This window comes from Myodes glareolus, chromosome 1, assembly GCF_982192425.1.
Source record: "Myodes glareolus chromosome 1, mMyoGla1.1, whole genome shotgun sequence".
Lineage (NCBI taxonomy): Eukaryota > Metazoa > Chordata > Mammalia > Rodentia > Cricetidae > Myodes > Myodes glareolus.
In genome coordinates this window covers 97,073,127-97,094,303 of record NC_142026.1, presented here as the reverse complement: position 1 = coordinate 97,094,303, position 21,177 = coordinate 97,073,127, and the positions used below count along the sequence as shown (strand labels likewise).

The 21,177-nt window shown below is 40.7% G+C and overlaps 1 protein-coding gene across 1 annotated transcript; it reads right to left on the bottom strand.

Moving 5' to 3' along the window:
* Positions 1 to 2,701: 2,701 nt before the first annotated feature.
* Positions 2,702 to 14,877, bottom strand: LOC125394395 (nephrocan). The gene is made up of 3 exons (XM_048425237.3): positions 14,577 to 14,877; positions 5,919 to 6,820; positions 2,702 to 3,395 (listed from the first exon to the last, which is right to left on the bottom strand). Exons 1-3 carry the CDS (start codon positions 14,763 to 14,765, stop codon positions 2,948 to 2,950), a joined length of 1,539 nt encoding a protein of 512 aa, XP_048281194.3. The 5' UTR covers positions 14,766 to 14,877; the 3' UTR covers positions 2,702 to 2,947.
* Between the last annotated feature and the right edge of the window lie 6,300 nt (positions 14,878 to 21,177).

The window sequence follows — 21,177 nt, the reverse complement described above, 5'->3', positions numbered from 1 at the left end:
GTGTATATGATTACACAAATTTAGCTGAGTAAATTACCTAATTAACTAAAAGATGTTAGACATAGCTGAACTACAGTTCTTGACAAAACAGAGCTTTAAGTGTTTGTGTGAGTGAGTGTGTGTGTGTGTGTGTGTGTGTGTGTAGAAGTGGGAAGGGTTGTGTGCATGTGTGTAGATGTAGTAAAGGTTATATTTGTGTGTGTATATATATATGCTATATATATATTGAATTTATGGGTCACTTATAAGCACAGCAATATACATATATATATATACATACACACGCTAATATATATACACTATATATATTACGCACTAATATATATATATACAGTATATATATTAGCGTGTGTGTGATTAGGAGCCTTTAAAAATGTAAAGGTCATTGGTATTCAGGGTGATACTATTGCGCTTTGTTGCTTACATATTTGTTGCATGTGTCGTTTAAAATAAAAATTGAATTTAAGAGTTTTCATGAACCTATCTTCCCAGAAACTCCATTTCTAGGAATGTTTTCTATTAACATATGCATCTGCATAAGAAATAAGCTATACACAAAGATATCCATGTGATATTTGTAATAAAAAGTCAAAACAGAGTTTATCAACAGAAAACCAAATAAATTAATATGTATATGGTGGGATTAACTAAAAAAAATCAAGTTTTTGAGTCATAGAATTGCTCAGTCCTGGTAAAATTCATGTATCTTATATAAAAGGCCTAGAAGTAAGCTGGGTCTGGATGCACAAGCCTGTAATCCCTACTCAAGAAGTTGGGGGTAAGAGGATCACAAGTTCAAACCCTGCCTGGGCTACAGAGTGAGTTCAAAGCCAACCTGGTCAACACAATGAGATCCTGTCTCCAACTTAAACATTTTGAAAGAACTGGGAGATTGAAAATTGGTAGAAAACTTGCCTAGCAAGCCCAAGGTTCTAGGTTCAATACACACACACACACACACACACACACACACACACACACGCATGCATGCATGAATGCTATGTTGGAAGGCTGCACTCAAAATAAAAGCAGATGCAGGGCTGGGGAGTGTTTCATAGTAGAACACTTATTCAGCAAGCATTAAACCCTGGATTCAACTCTGGGGAGCACTAAAAACAAACAATTCAAGCGTGACCAAGCTCCAGCTCTGAATTTTCCTGTTTGTGAGCCCTTTCAGGCCAGCTCCCTCATGTGCAAAATGACTAGCTTCATTCTCAAACCCTCGCAGCTAGAAACTGAGACTCCCCAGGAGGTGTTAGAGCACAGAAATCATTATACATCACACATAACTAATCTTTTTTTTTTAGAGAGAACTATAGGTCTACCCTGTGTAATAGCAAGGAAAATTGTGTATGCATTCTCTGATTTACGTATTTCTGTGTTGAGGAAGGAAATGTCAGTGTACTAGGGAATCTCAGAAACCAAAATATACATAGGGCTCCTCTCAAAGAATTTCAATTTTCATAAATATTTTGAAGAAAGAAAACACAAGCATAAATCAAATGAAGTAAAACCTGTGTGAAATTTTAATTTAAAACATGCCAGAGGAGAAAGGTCTACCTTTGGTGGCCTCTTTGCCCAGCTTCCTGACCCCTATTTATTTTCTCTGCCATGAGGGATATCTGATGGAAATCTTTCCTATCTATGCACAGATAACTTTTTACTAATGAGAACAAAAACTAACTTTGAATGGGGTTTCAAATGTATTTACAAATAGAGTGTACCCAGAAATGGACAGAGAAAAGTACTGTTCTGCCATCTGTGTGCTCCTATTCACAGACAAACAAACAACCCTCAAGATGCAGCTAACCAGAAGGAAGACACTGTGGAGCCTGTGGTTAACTGGGAGAAACTGAATGTTATAACTCAAAGCACCATGCAGTGACATCTGTGATAATACACCGCTAACTCACACTTCCTCTTCTGAGTTTCTTTGGGTTTTGGTAAAGACCTTCTGGAGTCAACTAGGCCAAATGGCCTTCCTGCCCACTGCCTCCAAGGGTAGAAATCTTGCATGGAGGAAAACAGACTTCAGAAGTATTAGAAAGTGCTTTATTCTCCAGAGAGGAGAGCCCCGGAGAAGCTAAGGATGTCTCCGATGCATACTTCTGTATGAGTCCCTCAAGTAGTTTGATCCCTAGCTCCCATACCCAAACCCACCCCACCATGCCACCATTGAAATAATGGAACTTAGGAGTAGAGACTAATTAGAAGAATTTGGGTGACTGGGGGTTAGTTGAAAGCCATTTCCAGTTGGTGACTCCTTTCTCGAGTCTCTTTCCTTCTTGGCTGCCTTGAGGTGAACAAAGCCTCAGCTACATGCTCGTACCACACAACCATGCACTGATGTCTCAGAGACCACCAACCAAAATAACCCTCTCCTGTAGCTTGTCTGTCTGTCTTTCTCCTAGGAGCCTTTCCTACAGCTTGCTGTCTGTCTGTCTCCTTGGAGTCTTTCCTGCAGCTCGTCTGCCTGTCTGCTAGGTATTTCACTCTCCTGAGCGGAAGGGAATACGCTGTTCTCACCAGACTCCCCAGCTTCTCCGTTGACTCTGTGAATTACCGAGAATGGTTCCAGTAACTCAGTCATTCTGTTCTCATTGCTTATAGTAGCAGTTTGTAGTGTAGGCCATTAACAGCAGCTTCATATAAAAACGTCAACAATTATTTGGTAAAAGCCAAATACTCTATTTATGGAAAGTGGATGAAATGATAATTTTATTTGACATTATCTACCTAGGTTGCAGGCTAAAGCACAAAATTGTTTCAAAGTGGGAAACACATCAATTGTTTCTCCCCCCACACACATTTTAACTAATCTTTACCCTTATTTCACCTTCAAAAACACAAAAACCACTTACAAAAGAGGCTTGAGTATCTAAATGATAGCGTATTTCTGAGAGGGAACATTAAAAATCATTTTCTAAACTGAAAACAAAGCTCACCACTAATCTATTTCATAATCATCATCATCATCATCCAGGCTGAGTCTGACGCTGGAAGGGTCTTCCAGTTTTGATTTCTTCTTGGTCTCTTTGCTTTTCTCATTCTGCTGTAAGTGATGCTCGCACTGTCTCACGATCTTCTTGGAAGACATCCAGCTCTCCCCTTGTCGCTCTGCTGGGGCCGCACACCGTCCTCCTTTCACGTCCGTGCCCTTGGCCTTCAGGACTTCCCTGGCGCGGAGGAGACTGCAGGTGCAGTTCCAGGGGTTTCCGTCCAGGTACAGGTGCCTGAGCCTGGGCAGCCCCTCCAGGGCCTTGAGGTCTAAAGCGGAGATCTTGTTGTTCCTCAGGTTCAGAACCTGAAGCAGTTTGAGGTCCCTGAGCTCCCTCTCAGCCATGTCCTGGATGGCATTGCCCTTGAGGTCCAGCCTGGCCAAGGTCTTAGGGAGCCTGCAAGGTTAAGAAACAAGAGGTGAGAGGAGGCTCCTTCCATCAGCCATCGTTCAAAATCTCCAAGGTAACAAGCAGCAGCCGCTTCTCTATACAGTTCTGTCCCTTCTCAAGGCAGGAAACCAGCTGCATGCTATGATGTACGAAATGACAAAATAATTCGGTTTAAAACTTTAAAGCATTTCTCTCCCAAAGATATACTAAAAACTGCTGAGGAAATCAATCATCAGTTGGTTTCTTTTCAGAAACAATGTAATGAAATGTAACAAGTTTAAATAATGTCATAACTCCAGCCAGCAAATAATAGGAAAAATTCATAAAGACTTATTTGCAAATGTTTGTAGCATATTGAATTATAATGGCAAAACCCAACAAAACCCTAATGTCCAATATTTTAGACATCATAAAATAATGAGCTAATGTGTGATTATACAATATTATCATAAAATTTAAATTACTAATTCTATTAAAAAACCTTCCATGACTCAAAATCTAGATGTTATTAAAAACTGATAAATCAATAAACCTAAAACATTTTGTATTGCAAAAGCCTTGTTCAAAGTTAGAGGACAAAAGAAGAGGAAGCCTCTGCAGCTATGTCACAGACAAATAACTCCCTAACACAGGAGGCGTTTGAATGCTGAGACAGGACGATCTGAAAACAACATGGAAGGCGGACAGGAAAGAGTACAAAGAAGCTCACTGCTCAAATCATTACCGTCCCTTTGGGGGAAGGGCAAATCACTTTTTTTATGTTCTGTAGTGGCGACAGATATCACACTACACAATAAAAGTTCCTTTCCAGCTCAGGAAGAGAAATCTGTACATATTAAAGACAACTCTTCCTAGCAGGGCAGTGGCGGCGCACACCTTTAATCCCAGGACTTGGAAGGCAGAGGTAGGCAGTTCTCTGTGAGTTCAAGGCCAGCCTGGTCTACAGATAGAGTTCCAGGACAGGCTCCAGAGCTACACAGAGAAACCCTGTCTCAAAAAGCCAAATAAATAAATAAATAAATAACAAATAAATAAACAATAAATAAACAAATGAATATAAGTCTTCCTTTCCTGATATTCGTTGTAAATAACAATGAATTAGGTAAAGTGGGACCATGGGAGTGTATGGAAGCCAGAAGCTTATATTAATTATAAGAAACTTGATAAAAATAGTGGACAGGACAAGAAGTCATTTTTTTTGGATGAAGTGTTGAAAAGATTTTAATTTTTTAAAATAGATACAATAAACAGCATGCTATGTCTTAAAAGTAAATTCGGGGAGGGGGGAGCAAGGATGGCTTAGGTAGTGAAGGTGCCTGCTGCCAAGACTGACAGCTTGGATTCAATCCCCAGGACTCACATGACAGAAGGAGAAATCCAACACTGGCAAGTTGTTCTCTGCCTCCACATGAGTCTAGACATGTGCTCCACACAAACACATGCACACAGATGTAAATTTATGACTAGACTATTAGTAGGTAAGGGGATGGGTGAGTAGTTAAGGGGATGGTTGAGTAGTTAAAGGGATGGCTGAATAGATAAGGGAATGGCTGAGTAATTAAGGGGATGGCTGAGTAGTTGAGGGGATGGCTGAGTAGTTAAGGGGATGGCTGAGAAGTTAAGGGGATAGTTGTGTGGTTAAGGGCATGGTTGAGTAGTTAGGGAAACAGTTGAAGTGAAGTGTGTATGGAGAGAATATTTGGAAAGGGAATCTGTGAAATGTGAGTGGCGAGGAGAGAGGAAGAGAAAGGAAAGAAGAAGAAGAAGAGGAAGAGGAGGAAGAGGAAGAGGAAGAAGAAAAAGAGGAGGAGGGGGAGGAAGAGGGGAAGGAGGAAGAGGAGGAGGAGGAGGAGAAAGAAGAGGAAAAGGAAGAAGAAGAGGAAGAAGGAGGAGGAGAAGGAGGAGGAAGGCATGCAAGAGGGAAAAGGGATGGGGAGGAAGAGAGGCAAGTAGAGGAAGGGCCAGAAGGAAAGAAGACAAAGAAAGCTGAAACAGAAGGTAAGACCAAGGCTGTGGTACTTACCCACTCGTACAGACACAGATGGGTATGTAGAGCCTCCTTCAGCCCTTGGGTCATAGTACCCTGAAGAATATGAGGAAGCTTTCCTCATATTCTTCCTACAACACGGAATTAGATTATAGATTTAAATTTTTCTCACATAAGTACTACCTTGATGTTTTTCAAACTAAAAGTATCTTACCAAATATTCCCCATCCTTGTTTCCTGGTGTCCTTGCTAGTGGCTACCCATGCCTAGTCAGTCAGTTACACATGCCATATACTTAGAAATCAAGATCTACTTTCTACAGTGTGTTTGTCAGTGTCGATAGCAACCGTGTGTATTGTTCCAACAGCAAAGATTAACTCCCTATCAATTAGGCTTGCACACTGGGGATTCTCAACCACTGTTGGAAATTTCTGATCGTAACCCCTTGTTTTCTTTTCCAACTGATGACTGCTTGGCAGCTGGTGTGTCCCAGTGCCGGCAGATGCTTCTGAAACCTACAGCAAATGACGGTATTCACTCACCTCAGAGGTATGGACAATAGCAGATTCTGCTCGAGGGCCAGGTTGGACAGCTGAGAACATCTCTGAAGGGCTCCCGCCTCAAACAAGCTGACGACATTGTTGTCTAGAAATAGATGTTTCAGGTCTCGGAGGTCCTGGAATTCTGGAGCCGTCACTTTCTGAATAAAGTTACTGCTGCAGTCAAGCTTCTGTAACCTTGCCGGTAGCCTGGGAGGCAACGTTTGAAGCCGGTTTTGGGAGACCTCAAGAGTAGTTAAATTGGTAAGCACCTGCGCCCCATCAATAGAAGACAGTAAGTTCTCTGACAAGTAGAGATGGGACAGGTTCTCCAAGTGTCTCACATCTCGAAACCTAACAACTTTGAGCTGGTTTCTCTCCATCTTTAAAGATAGTAAAGATCTGGGTAGGTTTATAGGGATTTTCGTCAGAAAGTTACCACTGAAACTGAGGAACTGCAAATTCTGCAAAGAAGCGAAGACATTCCCTGGTATAAGATGGAGTTTGTTGTTCTCCACGCTCATGTGCTTCAGATGTGGAAAGTTCAGTGGTCCAGCTATAGACTCTATATTGTTTCCATCCATCACTAGACTTTGCAAACTGATGAACGAGGGGAACATGCTGGGAGACAGGGAAGAGATCAAGTTGTTTTTAAGTTCAAGGACTTTTAATTTCTTCAGTCCTTCAAAATCTGATCTATGTAGAGTACATATCGAATTATCGTTTAATTTTAACACTTCGAGGTTGGCTGGGAGAGCACTGGGGACTCGTCTCAATTTATTTTTCCAAAGTTCCAGGGTCCTTAAAGTACTCAGAGTTTTGAAGGTGTCATTTTCTACAGACTCTGTTCCACTGGCCAAAAGAATAAAATCTTCCAGAGCCAACAGTCCCGTGAAGTTAGATAGCTGCAAAATAGCAACAACAACAGCAGCAGTAATGATGATGATGATGAGAGAGAGAAGGGAGTGGTCAAGAAAATAGAGAAATAAATCAAGATTCTGCCAAAAAAAAGTACACATTATCATTGCAATACTAGTGATATTTCAGACTTCCCTTTGGAGTTTTTCTTTAAATTATCTCTTAGAATAATAATTTAAAATCAAGTCTAGATAAATTTTGAATTTCATACACATTTATAATGTAATCAGATCATTACCATCCCTAACCCCCCCCCGCACACACAACTCTTCCTGAATTCCCCTCCACATCTGCCTCCCAACTTAGGTCTTGAGAAACCTAACTAATACAGCTCCCACCAGTGTAAGACATTAAAAGCACTCTTTTACACACTATTGGCAGATATGTGCTATTAGTCAACTCTTGCTACATTTTTTTTTCTGATCCAGGAAATTCTTCTCTAGGCAGCAGTACTTAAAAATTGCACAATGCTTCATGCCCTAGAGTGTTCTTTTGTTGCATTACAATAGCCAGAAGTTCAACAATCTACAAATGCCTCAACAGACTGTAAAAAGTTTCTTATCCTAAAAACTAAGATTACAAGAGGAAAAACACAAGAAGCAAAAGCTCAGATATCACAGATTCCTCTGCCACTGGGCTAGTACTCAAAACGCTTTCAGTTATGGTTAATTTGGAAAATAAGCCTATTTTCCAAATATCCCCAATTTATACTTCACCAATGGAAAAGTTTCGCAGAGAGACAAAGGTATCCATGTGTTCTCACGGTGCACACTGGCATTGAGGTATATATTGCTGCTGGTGTTCGGTACCTTCTTGGTGATCCATCAGCTACATTCATTAGCTCTCATCCTCACAGCAAGTGTTTCTTTGCACTTGCTTGGCATTGACGACTGCCATGCACTTTCTTAAATATTCCCTACAGATTCCCAACAGCATTTCAGGGTTGCCATTGCCAATACTAGTAATGAGATGAGAAGACCATGAAGTAGTGAGACATTTGACAAGATCTGTGTATCCCAAAGCCACACCATTTTTACTGTGTTTGGCCTATAATCATGACGTTTGAAACGGAACTCCAGATCTGAACACAAATCTACACAGTTTTAGGACAAATGGGTCTCCCATATCAATGGGGAGTTTCAGTTGCCCTCTCCCAAAAGGAACTAGCCTGTTCCACTTGCACACTGAATTCTGAAATGACCTCTCCTAGACATTTATCTTTTAAATAAAGTCAGAAGTAGACATGGACCTTTACTTCCTGACCTGTTGGATCCCCAAAAGAAGAACTTGGTGTTGCTAAAACTTCTGCTTATCCTCAGTGACCAATCATAAATCCTGATAACGCTGTACGAGTCATCTGCAAGAATCCAAATGGGCGATTCGTTTTAGGACTAGCCAAAACAAGCTGTCCAAGTTTCAGTTTGCTTTCACTTCTGCTTATGAAGCGTGGAGAACAACCTGGATAATAAATAGATGCTATCACAACCAACCGAAATCTAGTTGCTAGCTTTTTTTCCTTTAACAAGCATGGAAAATATTTTCTTATTATTTTTCTCAGAGTCAGCATGGATTAGTTTTGATGACTATTAACTAAAATAGCCACCATTTTCTAAAGATTTACTGTTTTATTTTTACAAAGTATGTTGATGGACTCTTCAAAGATGACAGCCAAGGCTTACGAATTGAAATTGCCGGGCTGTGGTGGCACACGTCTTTAGTCCCAGCACTAGGCAAGCAGACGTCTGTGAGTTAGAGACCAACCTGGTCTACAGAATGCATTCCAGGACAGTCAGAGTGGTTTTACAGAGAAACTCTGCCTCAAAAAAATTAAAAAAAAAGAAGAAAGATTGAAATTGCCCACCCAAGCGTATGCTGACAGCAAGTGGAAAAGCTACCAATATAGTTTTCTTATTCAAGTGTATATTTTTAGGAACCTTATGGCTGTAACATACTAGAGTAGAGAACACAGAATTCTGGTGATTCTATGGTGAAGAAGTCATGCTCTGATTTTGAACATTCGGAATGGGTTTGCTGAGCTGACAATGGGAAAATGAATTTGCCAGACCGGATTTCCCCTTTCCATGACCTCAGCAAGGATGTGTGCACAAAAGTGGAGAGAGATGCATTTGCCCCACAGCTATCTCTGGCATGGCTGGCAGCTTCTTTGGATTTCTTAACAAGACAAAGCAAGCGATGTGCTGTGGAGCAGGTTTGCCCCCACTGGCTTTCCCGTAAGAGGCTTTTCTTCTGGTTTCAGTCTGGGGCCGGCTGTGGTCCAACTGTCAGGGTGTCACACACACCCGCCTTGGACTCTTTAGAGGTCCAATATATGATAAAACTGCCAATCCCACAAGGAGATGGCTTCTGGCCTATATGAAGCAACCAGCAAGTAGATTCTTTTCTGATTATGAAAGGAACATTTGTTCCCTATAAATTATCTTAATGTTCCGGGGAAATGTGGAAAGATAATAAAAATAACCTGTAATCCCACTGTTAAGTTACCCAGTTGGAAATTGATATAACTTCTCTTCCACACACACACAAATAATAATAATAATAATAATAATAATAATAATAATAATAATGTACATTAGAATAATTTTAATTGACTACCACAACTATATTCACGTTTGACCTCTTCCTTAGAAGGAAATATAACACTTGGGCTTGTAGAAGTTTGAATGACAATAGTGGGGTGATTTGGTTCTGTTGTGCAGACATGGACACAAGAAACTGAACTGAATCTGTGCCTCTCAGTGAGAAAGCCCTAGCAGTGTTCACATGGTGCTTTGGTACCACGTGTGTTCCACGTCATTCACTCAGTACAGCCAGTACTTCTTTGTGGCTTGAAAGTAAACATGAGTTAGTGAACAGCAATAGGAGAAGATGGAGAATACAAAGAGGTAAGGGCGATTCCTTTCTCATACCACACTTAGAAATGGACTGGATGTAGAGTGTGGGCCTAAACGTATAGAGCTAAAACTATACTCTCGGAGGAAACTACAGACATAAATATTCCCAACCTTGGGTGAAGTGAAACGTCTTAGACAGAAGGCTGGAAACTCAAGTGAAGCCCAGACACACAAAAGAGAGACCAGACCAATTCAAAGCAAACAACATCTGTGCATTGAAAGGATGCTGCCAAAAAAAAAAAATGAAAACAGCCCACAGACTGGGAGAAAAACTTTGCAAGTGGTATCTATAGTAAAAAACCTATACTTAGACTGTCTGAAGCATGCTTACAACTTGATAATTAAAATACAAGTAACCTAACTTTAAAAAGCATTGAATTTGCATTTATACTTCCCCCAAAACAATGTGCAAATTACCAGCAAGTAAATGAAAGTAGTTCAATGTTGTTAACCGCTGAGAAGCACAAATCAAAATTGCACAAAATACTGCCTGAAGCCATCATGACGGCTACAAGCACAAAGAAAAAAAAAACAACGATAGTCAGTAAGGATGCAGAGTGGTTGGAGGTGTCAAAATTGCTGCAGGAATACAAAACCATGTATCCACTGTGGAAGATAGTCCAAGAGTCATTCAAAATGCTGGTAGGCTCCCCATTCATAAAAAAAGTATTCCTATGTAGATGCCAAAGAAAGGGAATATCTAGGTCGATGCAAAAACTTCTGTACTGAAACACAAGTATTCATAGCACTATGTCTCACAGTAGAAAAATGAAGAAAGAATACAATGTCTGATGATTACTATGAAAAATGACTTCTCATTCATATGATATATATAAGATATTTACTACATATACTATATAATATACATACTATATCGTATATACAGTAAAACATATGATGTGTGTGTGTGTGTGTGTGTGTGTGTGTGTGTATAGTAAAATTCAGACAGCCTTTAAAAGGAGGGGAATTCTGACACAGGCTACAGTATGGATGTACCTTGAGAATATTCTGTTAAGTTAAAGAAGTCAATCACAGCAGACTCTAAGTATAGGGAGAAAGACTAAATTTAGTTTGAGGCATGTTATTTTGAGATCCTCATTCATATCTAAGTAAAGAATCCCAATGACAGCTGAATAAATCTGAAATATGGGGGAAACTGTGGTTTAAAGAAGCAGGTAGAGGAAACATCACTGTTGAGATAGACTGAGGTCACATAAGGACACTGTTTAGTAACTATGATTTACTGATAAACTTCAAAGAGGGTGAGGAGGAGGGAGGACTGTATAGAAAAATAAATGAACAGAAAGATAAAATGCAGAGGCATAGATATATGGTTTCACAAAGGACACGAGACTGCAATTTTTCAAAAAATGGAAGTATACAGCCATGATTTAGAATTCTCATTACATGGGAAAGGAAGGAGTCAAACAGTAGTGAATTAAAGAAGAGGGGGCTTAAGAAATGACTCAGCATCTGATGCCAAGTTCAAGGACCTGAGTTCAATCCCCAGGACCCACATAGTAGAAGGAGAGAACTAACTCTCACAAGCTGCCTTCTGACTTTCCACATGCATGGATTCTCTCTCTCTCTCTCTCTCTTTCTCTCTCTCTCTCTCTCTCTCTCTCTCACACACACACACACACACACACACACTAAATACTAAAAAAAAAAAATAGCTGTGCCAGGAGGTGGTGGCTCACACCTTTAATCCCAGCACCAGCACCCAGAAGGCAGAGGCAGGCAGTTTTCTGTGAGCTCAAGGCCAGCCTAGTCTACAGAGCAAGTTTCAGAATAGCCAAGGCTACATAGAGAAACCCTGTCTTGTGGGCGGGGGGGGGGGGGGAGAGAAGAAGAAAGAAGAGGTGAAGGGGGGAAGGTGAAATAGGCACAGAGTCTGGAAAATCAAGAGAGATGATAGGGAGAAGAGGAACAAAACGAAGAGGTCTTCACTGTTATAATAAGAGGAGCTAGTGTGTGATTTAGAACCAAGTGCTAGGGAGGAAATGGCTCCTGCTGATGTGGGGGTGGCAAACACGAGAGCCAGGTTTGGAGAGAGGTGGGAAGGACATAGTGTTGGCACACGCTGGGCAGGAATGAGGGAAGATGGGAGCTTTGTCGTGCTCTGTCAGCAGAATGGACCACCAGGCATCTGTTGAGAGTGAGGCGGCAGCATTGACTGGGACACCCAAAGCTGTTCTAGAACTGTAGAAGATTGAGGGAGTGTAGGGCAAACCTGAACAACAAAAAAAATGAAAAAGAAAGAAAGAATGAATAAAAAAAGAAAGAAAGAAAGAGAGAGAGAGAAAGAAAGAAAGAGAGAAAGAAAGAAAATGGGGTGCTAAAGAGATGACTCAGAGGTCAAGAAAGTGGGTTCAATTCCTAGTACCCAGATGGCAGTTCACAACTGTCTGCAATTTCAGTTCCAGGGGATCCGACACCTTCACACAGACATACATGCAGGCAAAACACCAATGCACATCAAATAAATCTAATTAAATTTTAAAAAAGAAGGAGGAAAAAGGATGAACAAAACACAGACGAGGTTGGAGACCTTGTATTCACTGTGGCTCCAAGCCATCTGATGTGTGAACATCTCCAGCAACACCTGCTTGTCTAGGTATAGGAGAAACAAAAGAGAACAAGCACCTTCTTTTAGGTTGCTTTTTTTCTGGAAGGGGGTGTAGATAATTAAATGTGGGTTGCAGAGAGAAGCAGTAGAGAAAGGAGGAAGATAGGAAATAAGCTGAGTATCTGGGAGAACGTGGGTAAATTCAGGGCTCTGAGTCTCCATAAGGTAAGAGAGGCAACTTAAAGGAGAAGTCAGGATTTTGAGGATGGAGATGGTCATGGTGGTAAAGGGAAGGATGAGGTATGAGACACGATTATCAGAGAGCCAAATGATAGAACTAAGATGGTTGAGGTGAAGTGGAATTGAGGAAATTGGTCTCATTTTGAGACCAAGGAGGCATGAGACTGGGACATTGGACTAGGCATCTCAGAGAATAAACGTTCCCTGAGAGATGCAGGACTTAGGGTGATGGGAAATCAGTGAGTTTGCTGGAAAGAGACTTGTAGTGTTAAGTGGGCAAAAGGGAAAGGAAAACTATCATGGCCCAAAAGCATGAACCTCAGAGAAGCAGGGATTTTTACAGGCAAATCTAATAAGTAAAATTCCTCTTATCTTAAGGGCAGAAGCAGAATTTTCAGTCTTTTATCCTGAATCTCAAGCAGGACATTGGCAATCCCAAACACAGTTAAACTGCACGAACAAGTAATAATCCCATTGAAGTGCTGCTTTTATTAGTGATTATAATAAAGTCATACAAAATTTATGTTACTAATAATATGAGACTTTACTCAAAGTTGGCTTTCTTTTCATATGGGCGCCAAATTCTGTTAAGTCCAAACTAAATAAATAGAACATACCTTGTATTCTCTGTAGAATAGACATTGTATTTCACAGTGTCACGGTGTACACGTGAAATATGGTCACTTAGAGTTCTTTGTTTTCCCCTCAAAACAATCTGTCTTTCATCAATCTTTCTGATGTGACCTGCCCTTCCAAGAGACAACTAAGTCCTGGAAATACTCCTGTTCAACAAGCCTCAACAGGTGACAGATTGGCTCATTCAGTAACAGAATTTGATGACTCATCAATTGACAACAAAGTGGCAGAATCATTACCAGACTCTGCAGGCAGCTGAGGTCCCAGAACAAATATTTAAGTGTCTCACATTTACCCAGCTGTCTTGTCTAAATGCTAAAACCCAACAGGCAAGGTCAGATTTGCTCTCTGGTATTAGGTACAATTAGAGTAGAAGGGAAAGCAAACAGACGCAGAGAGCTGTGCTTGAGCCTGGACAGTAATGCCATGCCATTTATATTAAACTAAGCCACTCTGGGGAAACATTCTCAACCAAATGAAAATGCATAGGTACCTCTGTTTTGGAGGAGAGATTGCTTCACCTAAGGTCTCTCAGAGAGAGGTTAGCTCTCTAGTTCTCAGAAAACTATTTCCTTATCGCGGGGCTTGGAGCTCTGAGTCAGTAGAAGTGAATACTGAAGGGAAAATCAGACAACCATAGACTTTTCTATCCAGAAGATGACTTATCTAATGCAGCCTTCTCACTTCATCAAGAATAAAAATTGAGGCACGGAGATTTGCTAGTAGCTTGTCTAAGATGTCCATGTATCTAGAGAGAGCCCTTGTCTCCTGATGCCTTCTGAAACATCAAAGATCAAAAATCAATTTCTTTTAACTTACAAAAGTCAGACAAATCTGTAATGCCATTTCCAGAGTCTTCTGGATACAGAAGCAAACAAATTATCATTTAGGCCCATCATGAGAACCGCAAGCAGCTTGACAAAGTTAAAATCACATATCTCCCCTTGGTTCTCACCAGGAGCCCGATTGCATGTAAATTTGTAGGATTGAGTCTGGTCTGCCAGTTCATTTCGATAGTTTTGTGATACTCTGTTCTGCTATCTGTCGGATAAAATGAAACCTTTTCCTTTGAAAGGACTTGTTCTCTGGCTTAGGCAATGTGCCCTTTAAGAAAGAGCCCATTCTTCATCTGTACTTTGTCAAACCTTGGTTTTAAAATTGTTGAATAAAAAATTGAAATAAAATTCTGACTTTCAGGGCAGGGTGTTTGTGGCAAGTTCCCTAAAAAGAAATATCCAGAGGCATAGAGCATCTCACTACTGCCCAGGAAGCAGGTAGTGCAAGAGCCTGATTTGGATGATTCAAGATAAAAATCCCCACAACTCAACCGACACCGTGCCCCAAGAATAAAACTGTAACAACGTCAGAGGAGGCCGACAGGGTTACCTGGAGGTGCTGGATTCTGCTGTGGCTAATGTAGAGTCTCTTGGTGTTGGAAGGAATGCCTGAAGGTACTTCCATGAGCCTGTAGCACTGGACGAACTGCATAGGATCGCAGCTGCATCGTCCTGGACAGTAGGCGCTGAGGCCGTTGCTAAGAGAGAGCCAAAGAAGGAAAGCGCAAAGCTGGAGCATCTTCCCACACAGAAGTTTGCGGGTAGCAGGCAACTGTTTAGGTGACACCGTACTCTTTATACCAGGGACTCTGATAACAGGATCTTATGAATGTGTACTCTGTCAGTGTGAGAGGGCAGAGGGGGAAAACTCCATGTGCTCCCTTCGCCTGGGCTAGCAATCATTACAAAGAGGAAGGGCGTAAACATTGATAAGCTGCCTTAATATCGCTAGGTGAACAAAACCCCATGTTATTTATGGCTTGCTAGTCTAATCTGCAAACACTCCTATTATCTGAAGTTTCCTCGTTTTGTTAAATGTGACACTAAAGAATTAGTGGGAAAAGACAAAGAGCTGGTTTATAGGGGGCCATAAAACCTTTGCATTTTCTGTGACCCTGTATTAAAACCATTTTTTTACAGGACCCGAGCAAGCAGGTGTTTTCTTTTCACATTAATTATTAAGGGGAAACAGGCCATTTCTCTCCCTGTTACTGTTTCGGTGCCCTTTTATTGCTAGATGAAACAATGAGAAATATTTAGAGCCCCAGATAAGGAACTTAGTTTACCTATCTCTTAATTTATCCAAATACAATGTTCGGGAAAATAGCTTTCTCAAAAATATTAACTCTATTAAAAACGAAACACAAAATACGTCTATTATCTTGATCTTCTTGTAATGATAGTACAAAGGGTCTTTATTTTCTTCAGAGGGATTTGCTGATTGTGAAATCTTGTAAGGGTATAGATGGACAGGGTTGTGTATCTGGGGTGATTCTCTGATGTGGCTTTTTGCCCTTTACAAAGCATCCCTGCTGAGACCTTTGAAAGAGTTTAACAGAGAAGTGAACTTTATCAGAGTGCTTCAGAGCAATCCTTTAATGCAGAAAAGCTCGAGTGAGCCCTCAGCTCTTTGATATGATTGCAATTTGAAACCAGCTTCACTGACGTAATAACCAACTGATTTGAAATCCAGGGTACCAGTACTATGTGTCTTACAGACAGTTTTCTTCATCTGTTTGCGGTTTTTTGTTGTTGTTCTTGTTGTTTAATTTTATCAGAGGCAAACAGTGATAAAAGATTACTTTTTCACTAATGTTTTGCCTTTAACTACCTTGTTGCTTTTATCTAATAATATTTTTTAAGTTTTCAAAAATTTCCAATATCAAAGTACATAGCTGGTTGTAAAAAATCTGGAAGAAAATAAAAAGGACAGTTGAGATGGCTCCATGGTAAAGGCACTTGCCTACAACCCTGATGATCTGAGTTCAATTCCTGATGGGTAAGAACTGACTTTTAAAAACTATCCTACAACCTTTGTACACCTGCCCTCACCACCACCCCTGTCAGACACACACCCCAAAATATTATAAAAATTTAAGAAAGAAAGATAGCAAGAAAGGGAAACATTCAGCTTTAGTCCTGTCCCGAAGTTAAACATTGTTTTTCTAGCCCCTTTCTTTGCTTCGGTTTTGAAAAGACAAGAGAAGAGCTCACTAGACATGTGTGACTTTGCGTGTTGCTAAACAGATGACTCAAAGTTACTTTCCTGGTGTGTAGTATCTAATCTGGAGGTGGAGGGTTCCTTTTCCTATCTACTGTGCTAGGCAGTAGCCATAAATTTGGCATGCTGGAACATCATAATCCCAACACCAGGAAACTGAGGTAGGAGGATTGTGAGTTCCAGGCAAGCCTACTCTATATAGGAAGACCCTGACAAAAAAAGAAAAAAACCCCACAAAACCACAGGAACTGCCCTGCTGCCCATCTTCCCTTTACTGACATCTGGAAGTTCCACATGCCAACCAAAGGGTAGCCACATACAGTTCAGGTTTCTAATTCTTGAACCTGAGTCACTAAGACCAGGGAAAAGCCATCTGGCTCTTCACATCAGAGGATCCAGAGTACTTCTGATGCTTGTACCAGGTTTCCCACGGGAAGGAAACATGAGTAAAGGAATGCTATGTATTTCTCAGGCATGGAAATACAATGGCTTACCCAACAGGTCTCTTCAACATGCACCCCAGAACCTAGGTTTAATCTTTCCGCACAGAAAACAACGGTGTCAAGGAATGTAACTGGGCTTGGATTAGGTTTTTGATCAGCTTCTCAAACCAAGTTCCTTCCTAACTTATCTTTACTCTCTGTCTCCACTGAAAGTTTTGTTTTTTTTTTTTTTTAAGAAACTGCTTATTTTCTATTTTGCTTCAGTGTTTGCAGAACAGCTTGCAACCGATCTGTGGTGTTCCAACTCATTCAGCGGCCTGAGCCGTGAGATTTACAGACCAGCTCCCAGGAGCTGCATCGGCACTCCCGTTTTCAGTGGACAAGCTAAGTTGCTACCTCCCTTTCTTCTGTCACCTCAGGCTGAGCAACAGCTGTCATTCCGTCCATTTCACCAGCAGAGGGAGCTCTCCTGCTACATCAAATGAGCTTGTTCACATTGCGGAGAAGAATCTGTGCATATAATAAACCTCTGTAAGGGGCTGATGGTAATGGACACAGTCACTACTTCTTCTGACCTGGTTCCTGAAAGTTGCTTGAATAAGGTTAACGAAGGGCCCAGGAACGAAGAGACCAGCAATAGGAATGGCTCCGGTGGCAGCACTAATTTTCAGGAAATTTCAGTGTCCAGTGTTCCTAGAAAAGATGACCCTGACATCAGCTGAGTTCTCCATGGCAACAATGGTTTGCGCTCCTAGCAGTAGCTTCTCCCAGGTTCTGCTCTGATTTGTGATGTAGATTTCACCTCTTCTTCTTTTGTCAATGTGACTGTTGTGTCTGGAAACCAAGGCAGGTGCCACCTAAGCAAGTTCCTGCTGAGAGGAATTCGTTTTCCTCTGTTTGCAGGATTTCAAGGATTATAGGCATGCTGAGAAAGCTTTCCTTAAGTTATGACCAGAACCAAGAATACCATAAAGGCCCTCCCTGGGACACCCTGCAAAGTGAAACGTGGAACTGCAGGGGAAGGGACAGTACCATTGACCTCTCGTGGACAAGCAGAGATGCTGCTAAACATCCTTCAAGGACAGGCTGTAGGAAGGAATTCTATCGGAAGGAATTTTTGCAGTCCAAAATATTAGTAGTGTCATTGTTTAAAAAAAAATATCAGGAAATGGATATTGTCGTTTCCTGATTTAATATATATCAAAAATAATTGACCTACACTCTGAAGTTACATAATATTTTGTTTGTAATATTTTGAGAGCCATTACCACAAAAGTCACCATGAAGAACTCGTTAGAAATGTCTTTTAAATAATTATTTCTGTTACGTTAAATGGAGGACTTCACTCGTGTGACATTTTGATGAATTTTAATTCGTGTCACTGGCTGTCAGCATGAGAAGAAAGCTTAGAGATGATATACTTGATAACTTCTCCCCTGCTATCCGTAGAAAACTGAAATCCAGAAAAGAAATTGAGTTGCCTAAATTGCACCTGATCTGGCATTAGGGCAATCAGCTCATGGTCTGGCTATAAACTGACTAGCCAAATGCTAAGAACAAAATATAAGAACAAAAATAAGGAAACATAGATTTCTTATGTTAAAAAGATACTTTAAGGATTTTTTTTTAAAAAAATGCGTACATGATTCTTTCAAAATTCTGGAGCATGTTTAACAAATGGGTTAAAGTGAAACAGAAGGAAAAAACACACTCTACATTTCATCTTTTTTCCTCCTATAAAATGAAGATAGCTGGGAATGGCGCACTGTTAGAGTTTCAGCACTCAAGAGACTGAAGTAGGAGAATAGTGAGTTCAAAACCAGCCTGCAAGAGCAAGTCTGAAAACAAGTTCTGCCAAAGCATTCTTGTATTTTCAAATCAAAGTACAAAAGAAAAGAAAATGTTCAAGGGTATTTAGAATGCGCTTCTTGCAGGGACAGCGCTTACAGAAGTAACCTTTAGAGACATAAATGATCGAGGTTAATGAGGGGGCGTTTGTGTTTGATCTGCAAAGACTGGACAAGCAGAGAAGTAAACAGTAACTTGACAGGGAATAAAGAGAAAGAATCAATGACCGGTAAATGCTGATGGCCATTGATAGATAGCGGCCTTAGATAATGAGCTGTGAGCTGTGGCAGAGGGTAAGAGTGTGAAGCAGGTCTCAGTGGAGAAGAACTTACAGCTAGTCTTAGCAGAACAAAGGAAAACAGACAAGGTAACAGGCTTGAAAAGTTTCTGTCAGGCTTTAAGTTTGTCTATACACAAAATATAGCATCTAGGAAGCTTTAGCTGTGGAATAGGAAAAATAATTCTTGAAGCCTAAGTTATACTGGACTTAATATTTAAGACAGAATATTGTTAAACAAAACTTTTTCTTTAACTTGGGGAAATACTACTTAAAAGACCAATGTGTATTTTAGATATATCTCTAACCTATTAGCCAATAGAAAAGTCTAGTTTGCTGTGCACTGTTACAAGTATCAAAAGTATGTTTGAAAAGTAACTGCTTTTAGAATTTCCTAGGTAAATAGTAGACTATCTTTTTGTTGTTGTTGTTGTTCGAGACAGGGTTTCTCTGTGTAACAGTCCTGGTTATCCTCGAACTAGCTCTTGTAGACCAGGCTGGCCTTGAACTCACAGAGATCTGCCTGCCGCTGCTTCCCGAGTGCTGGGATTAAAGAGGTATGCCACCACCGCCCAGCCAAGAGTAAACTATCTCAACTATCAAAGTTATCCATAGTTATAGCATTCCTCCTATAGTCCAGATTCTAGGATCTCATTGACTCAGCTAGATGGGCTGAGCAGGAAGACCCGGTCCCTCCTGTCTCCGCCTCCTTCCTGGCACTGAGACCACAGATGCACACCACATCTGACTTTTCCAAAGAGGATGTTAAAGATCTCAACTCAGGTCTTCATTCTTGGGCAGTAAACACTTTATGCACTGAGCCATCTCCAAGGACAGCACCTGGGATTTCAGTATAAGCATGTTGCAGATTAGGGCTTACAGTTTAAGGTGTTTCATATGAATATCACAAAGAGCTATTGGCGCCCAACGTGGGGCTGGAACTAAGCTAGCCATGCGGGAGCCGGGTGAGGCAAAAAGCAGGCCCAGCTCCTCACTACAGATGGCGCCCACGTGGATAACTGAATCCACAGAAAGCCTGGGAAAGAATAGAGTAAAGCATGTTTTGTTGGTAGCAGCAATTTCTCGGGTCTGCTCTGCTTGCTAGAGGCAAGCAAATGCTCTCATCTAAGAGAGGCTTCCTGACTCAGCTTTAGCTGCAAAACTTTGTAGCTCCTTTAAGAGGTCCTGCCGTGAAACACTTTTACGGTGTTGATGAAAAGCTGAACGCATGCTTTTCGGTTTTCAACCGTAGCAGGAAAAAAGCTGCGCTGTTATAAAATGCCATCTTTCTGGGCTGCCCTGCCAGGGCAATCTCTGACTGTTTCAGGCAGGCAGTCTGACTGAATATGGTCTGTGAGCAGAATGCTGCAACTTGCTTGCTGACAAGGACCTTGAAACGCCATAGAATTATGACAATAAACACAGCTCTGACTGGTATCTCAGCCATGAGGCTGGAGAGCTAAAAAATGAGATGGATCTAGCCATCAAAGCCACGGCTCTCCATATTGCTTAGTAAATTAAAGGCTCATGTAGTCAAAAAAAGAGAGATACAGTAAGAGAGATTCAAATAAAAAAAACCTCTAAATATTTTACAATATGTTAAAAATATATATACAGGCTAAAAGTTAAAGTTCTTAATGTAAAAAAAAAAGGAAGAAAGAGAGTAGTTGGGTGTGGTGGTACATACCTTTAATCCCAATGCCTGGGAGGAAGAGGCAGAAGGATCTCTGAGTTCAAGGTGTGGTAGCACATGCCTTTAATCCCAGCACTGGGGAGCAGAGACAGACAGATCTCTGTGAGTTCAAGGACAGCCTGGTCTACAGAGTTATTCCAGGACAAAGATATACAGAGAACCTGTGTCAAAAAGTAAAAGTAAAAATAAAAAAAATAGAGGTTAAAAATAAAGCTGCATAAAGATAAAAAATACACAGAAAATCTTGATACTGTATGCTATTATGCTCTCTTTAAATTGTTTAAATGCTGAGAAAGGAGCAACAGCTGCTAAAAGATATTTGTTTATAAATGCTGCTGAACTAATCCAAGATAGATATTTTGAAAATACCTTGACTTCAGAATTTGGATCTAAGGATATGATACTTTGGAAAGGAGGTTCTTCTTTTGTTTTCACAGAGGATGAGACCCTGTGGATTGCTTCTATCCCAATATGGTATGATAGACCACGCCCTCCTGAAAGGTTTCTGTGAACACCCTCAAAAAATTTCTTCACTCAACTGCCGACTGAGATAAACCTGGCAGACAGGTTATACCATGAAAGACCTGATTAACTGCGCCCCTATACAGCAGGAAGAAGTTTGGAGAGAAATAACTACGCCCATATTCCCAAATATTGTTTATAAACGTT

Coding starts and splice junctions, on each gene's coding strand:
- LOC125394395 (XM_048425237.3), bottom strand. CDS start 14,765: ATGCTCCAGCTTTGCGCTTTCCTTCTTTGGCTCTCTCTTAGCAACGGC. Junction 6,821..14,576: donor GCAGAATCCAGCACCTCCAG/GTAACCCTGTCG, acceptor GCTATTTTGCAG/CTATCTAACTTCACGGGACT. Junction 3,396..5,918: donor CTATTGTCCATACCTCTGAG/GTGAGTGAATAC, acceptor TTAACCTTGCAG/GCTCCCTAAGACCTTGGCCA.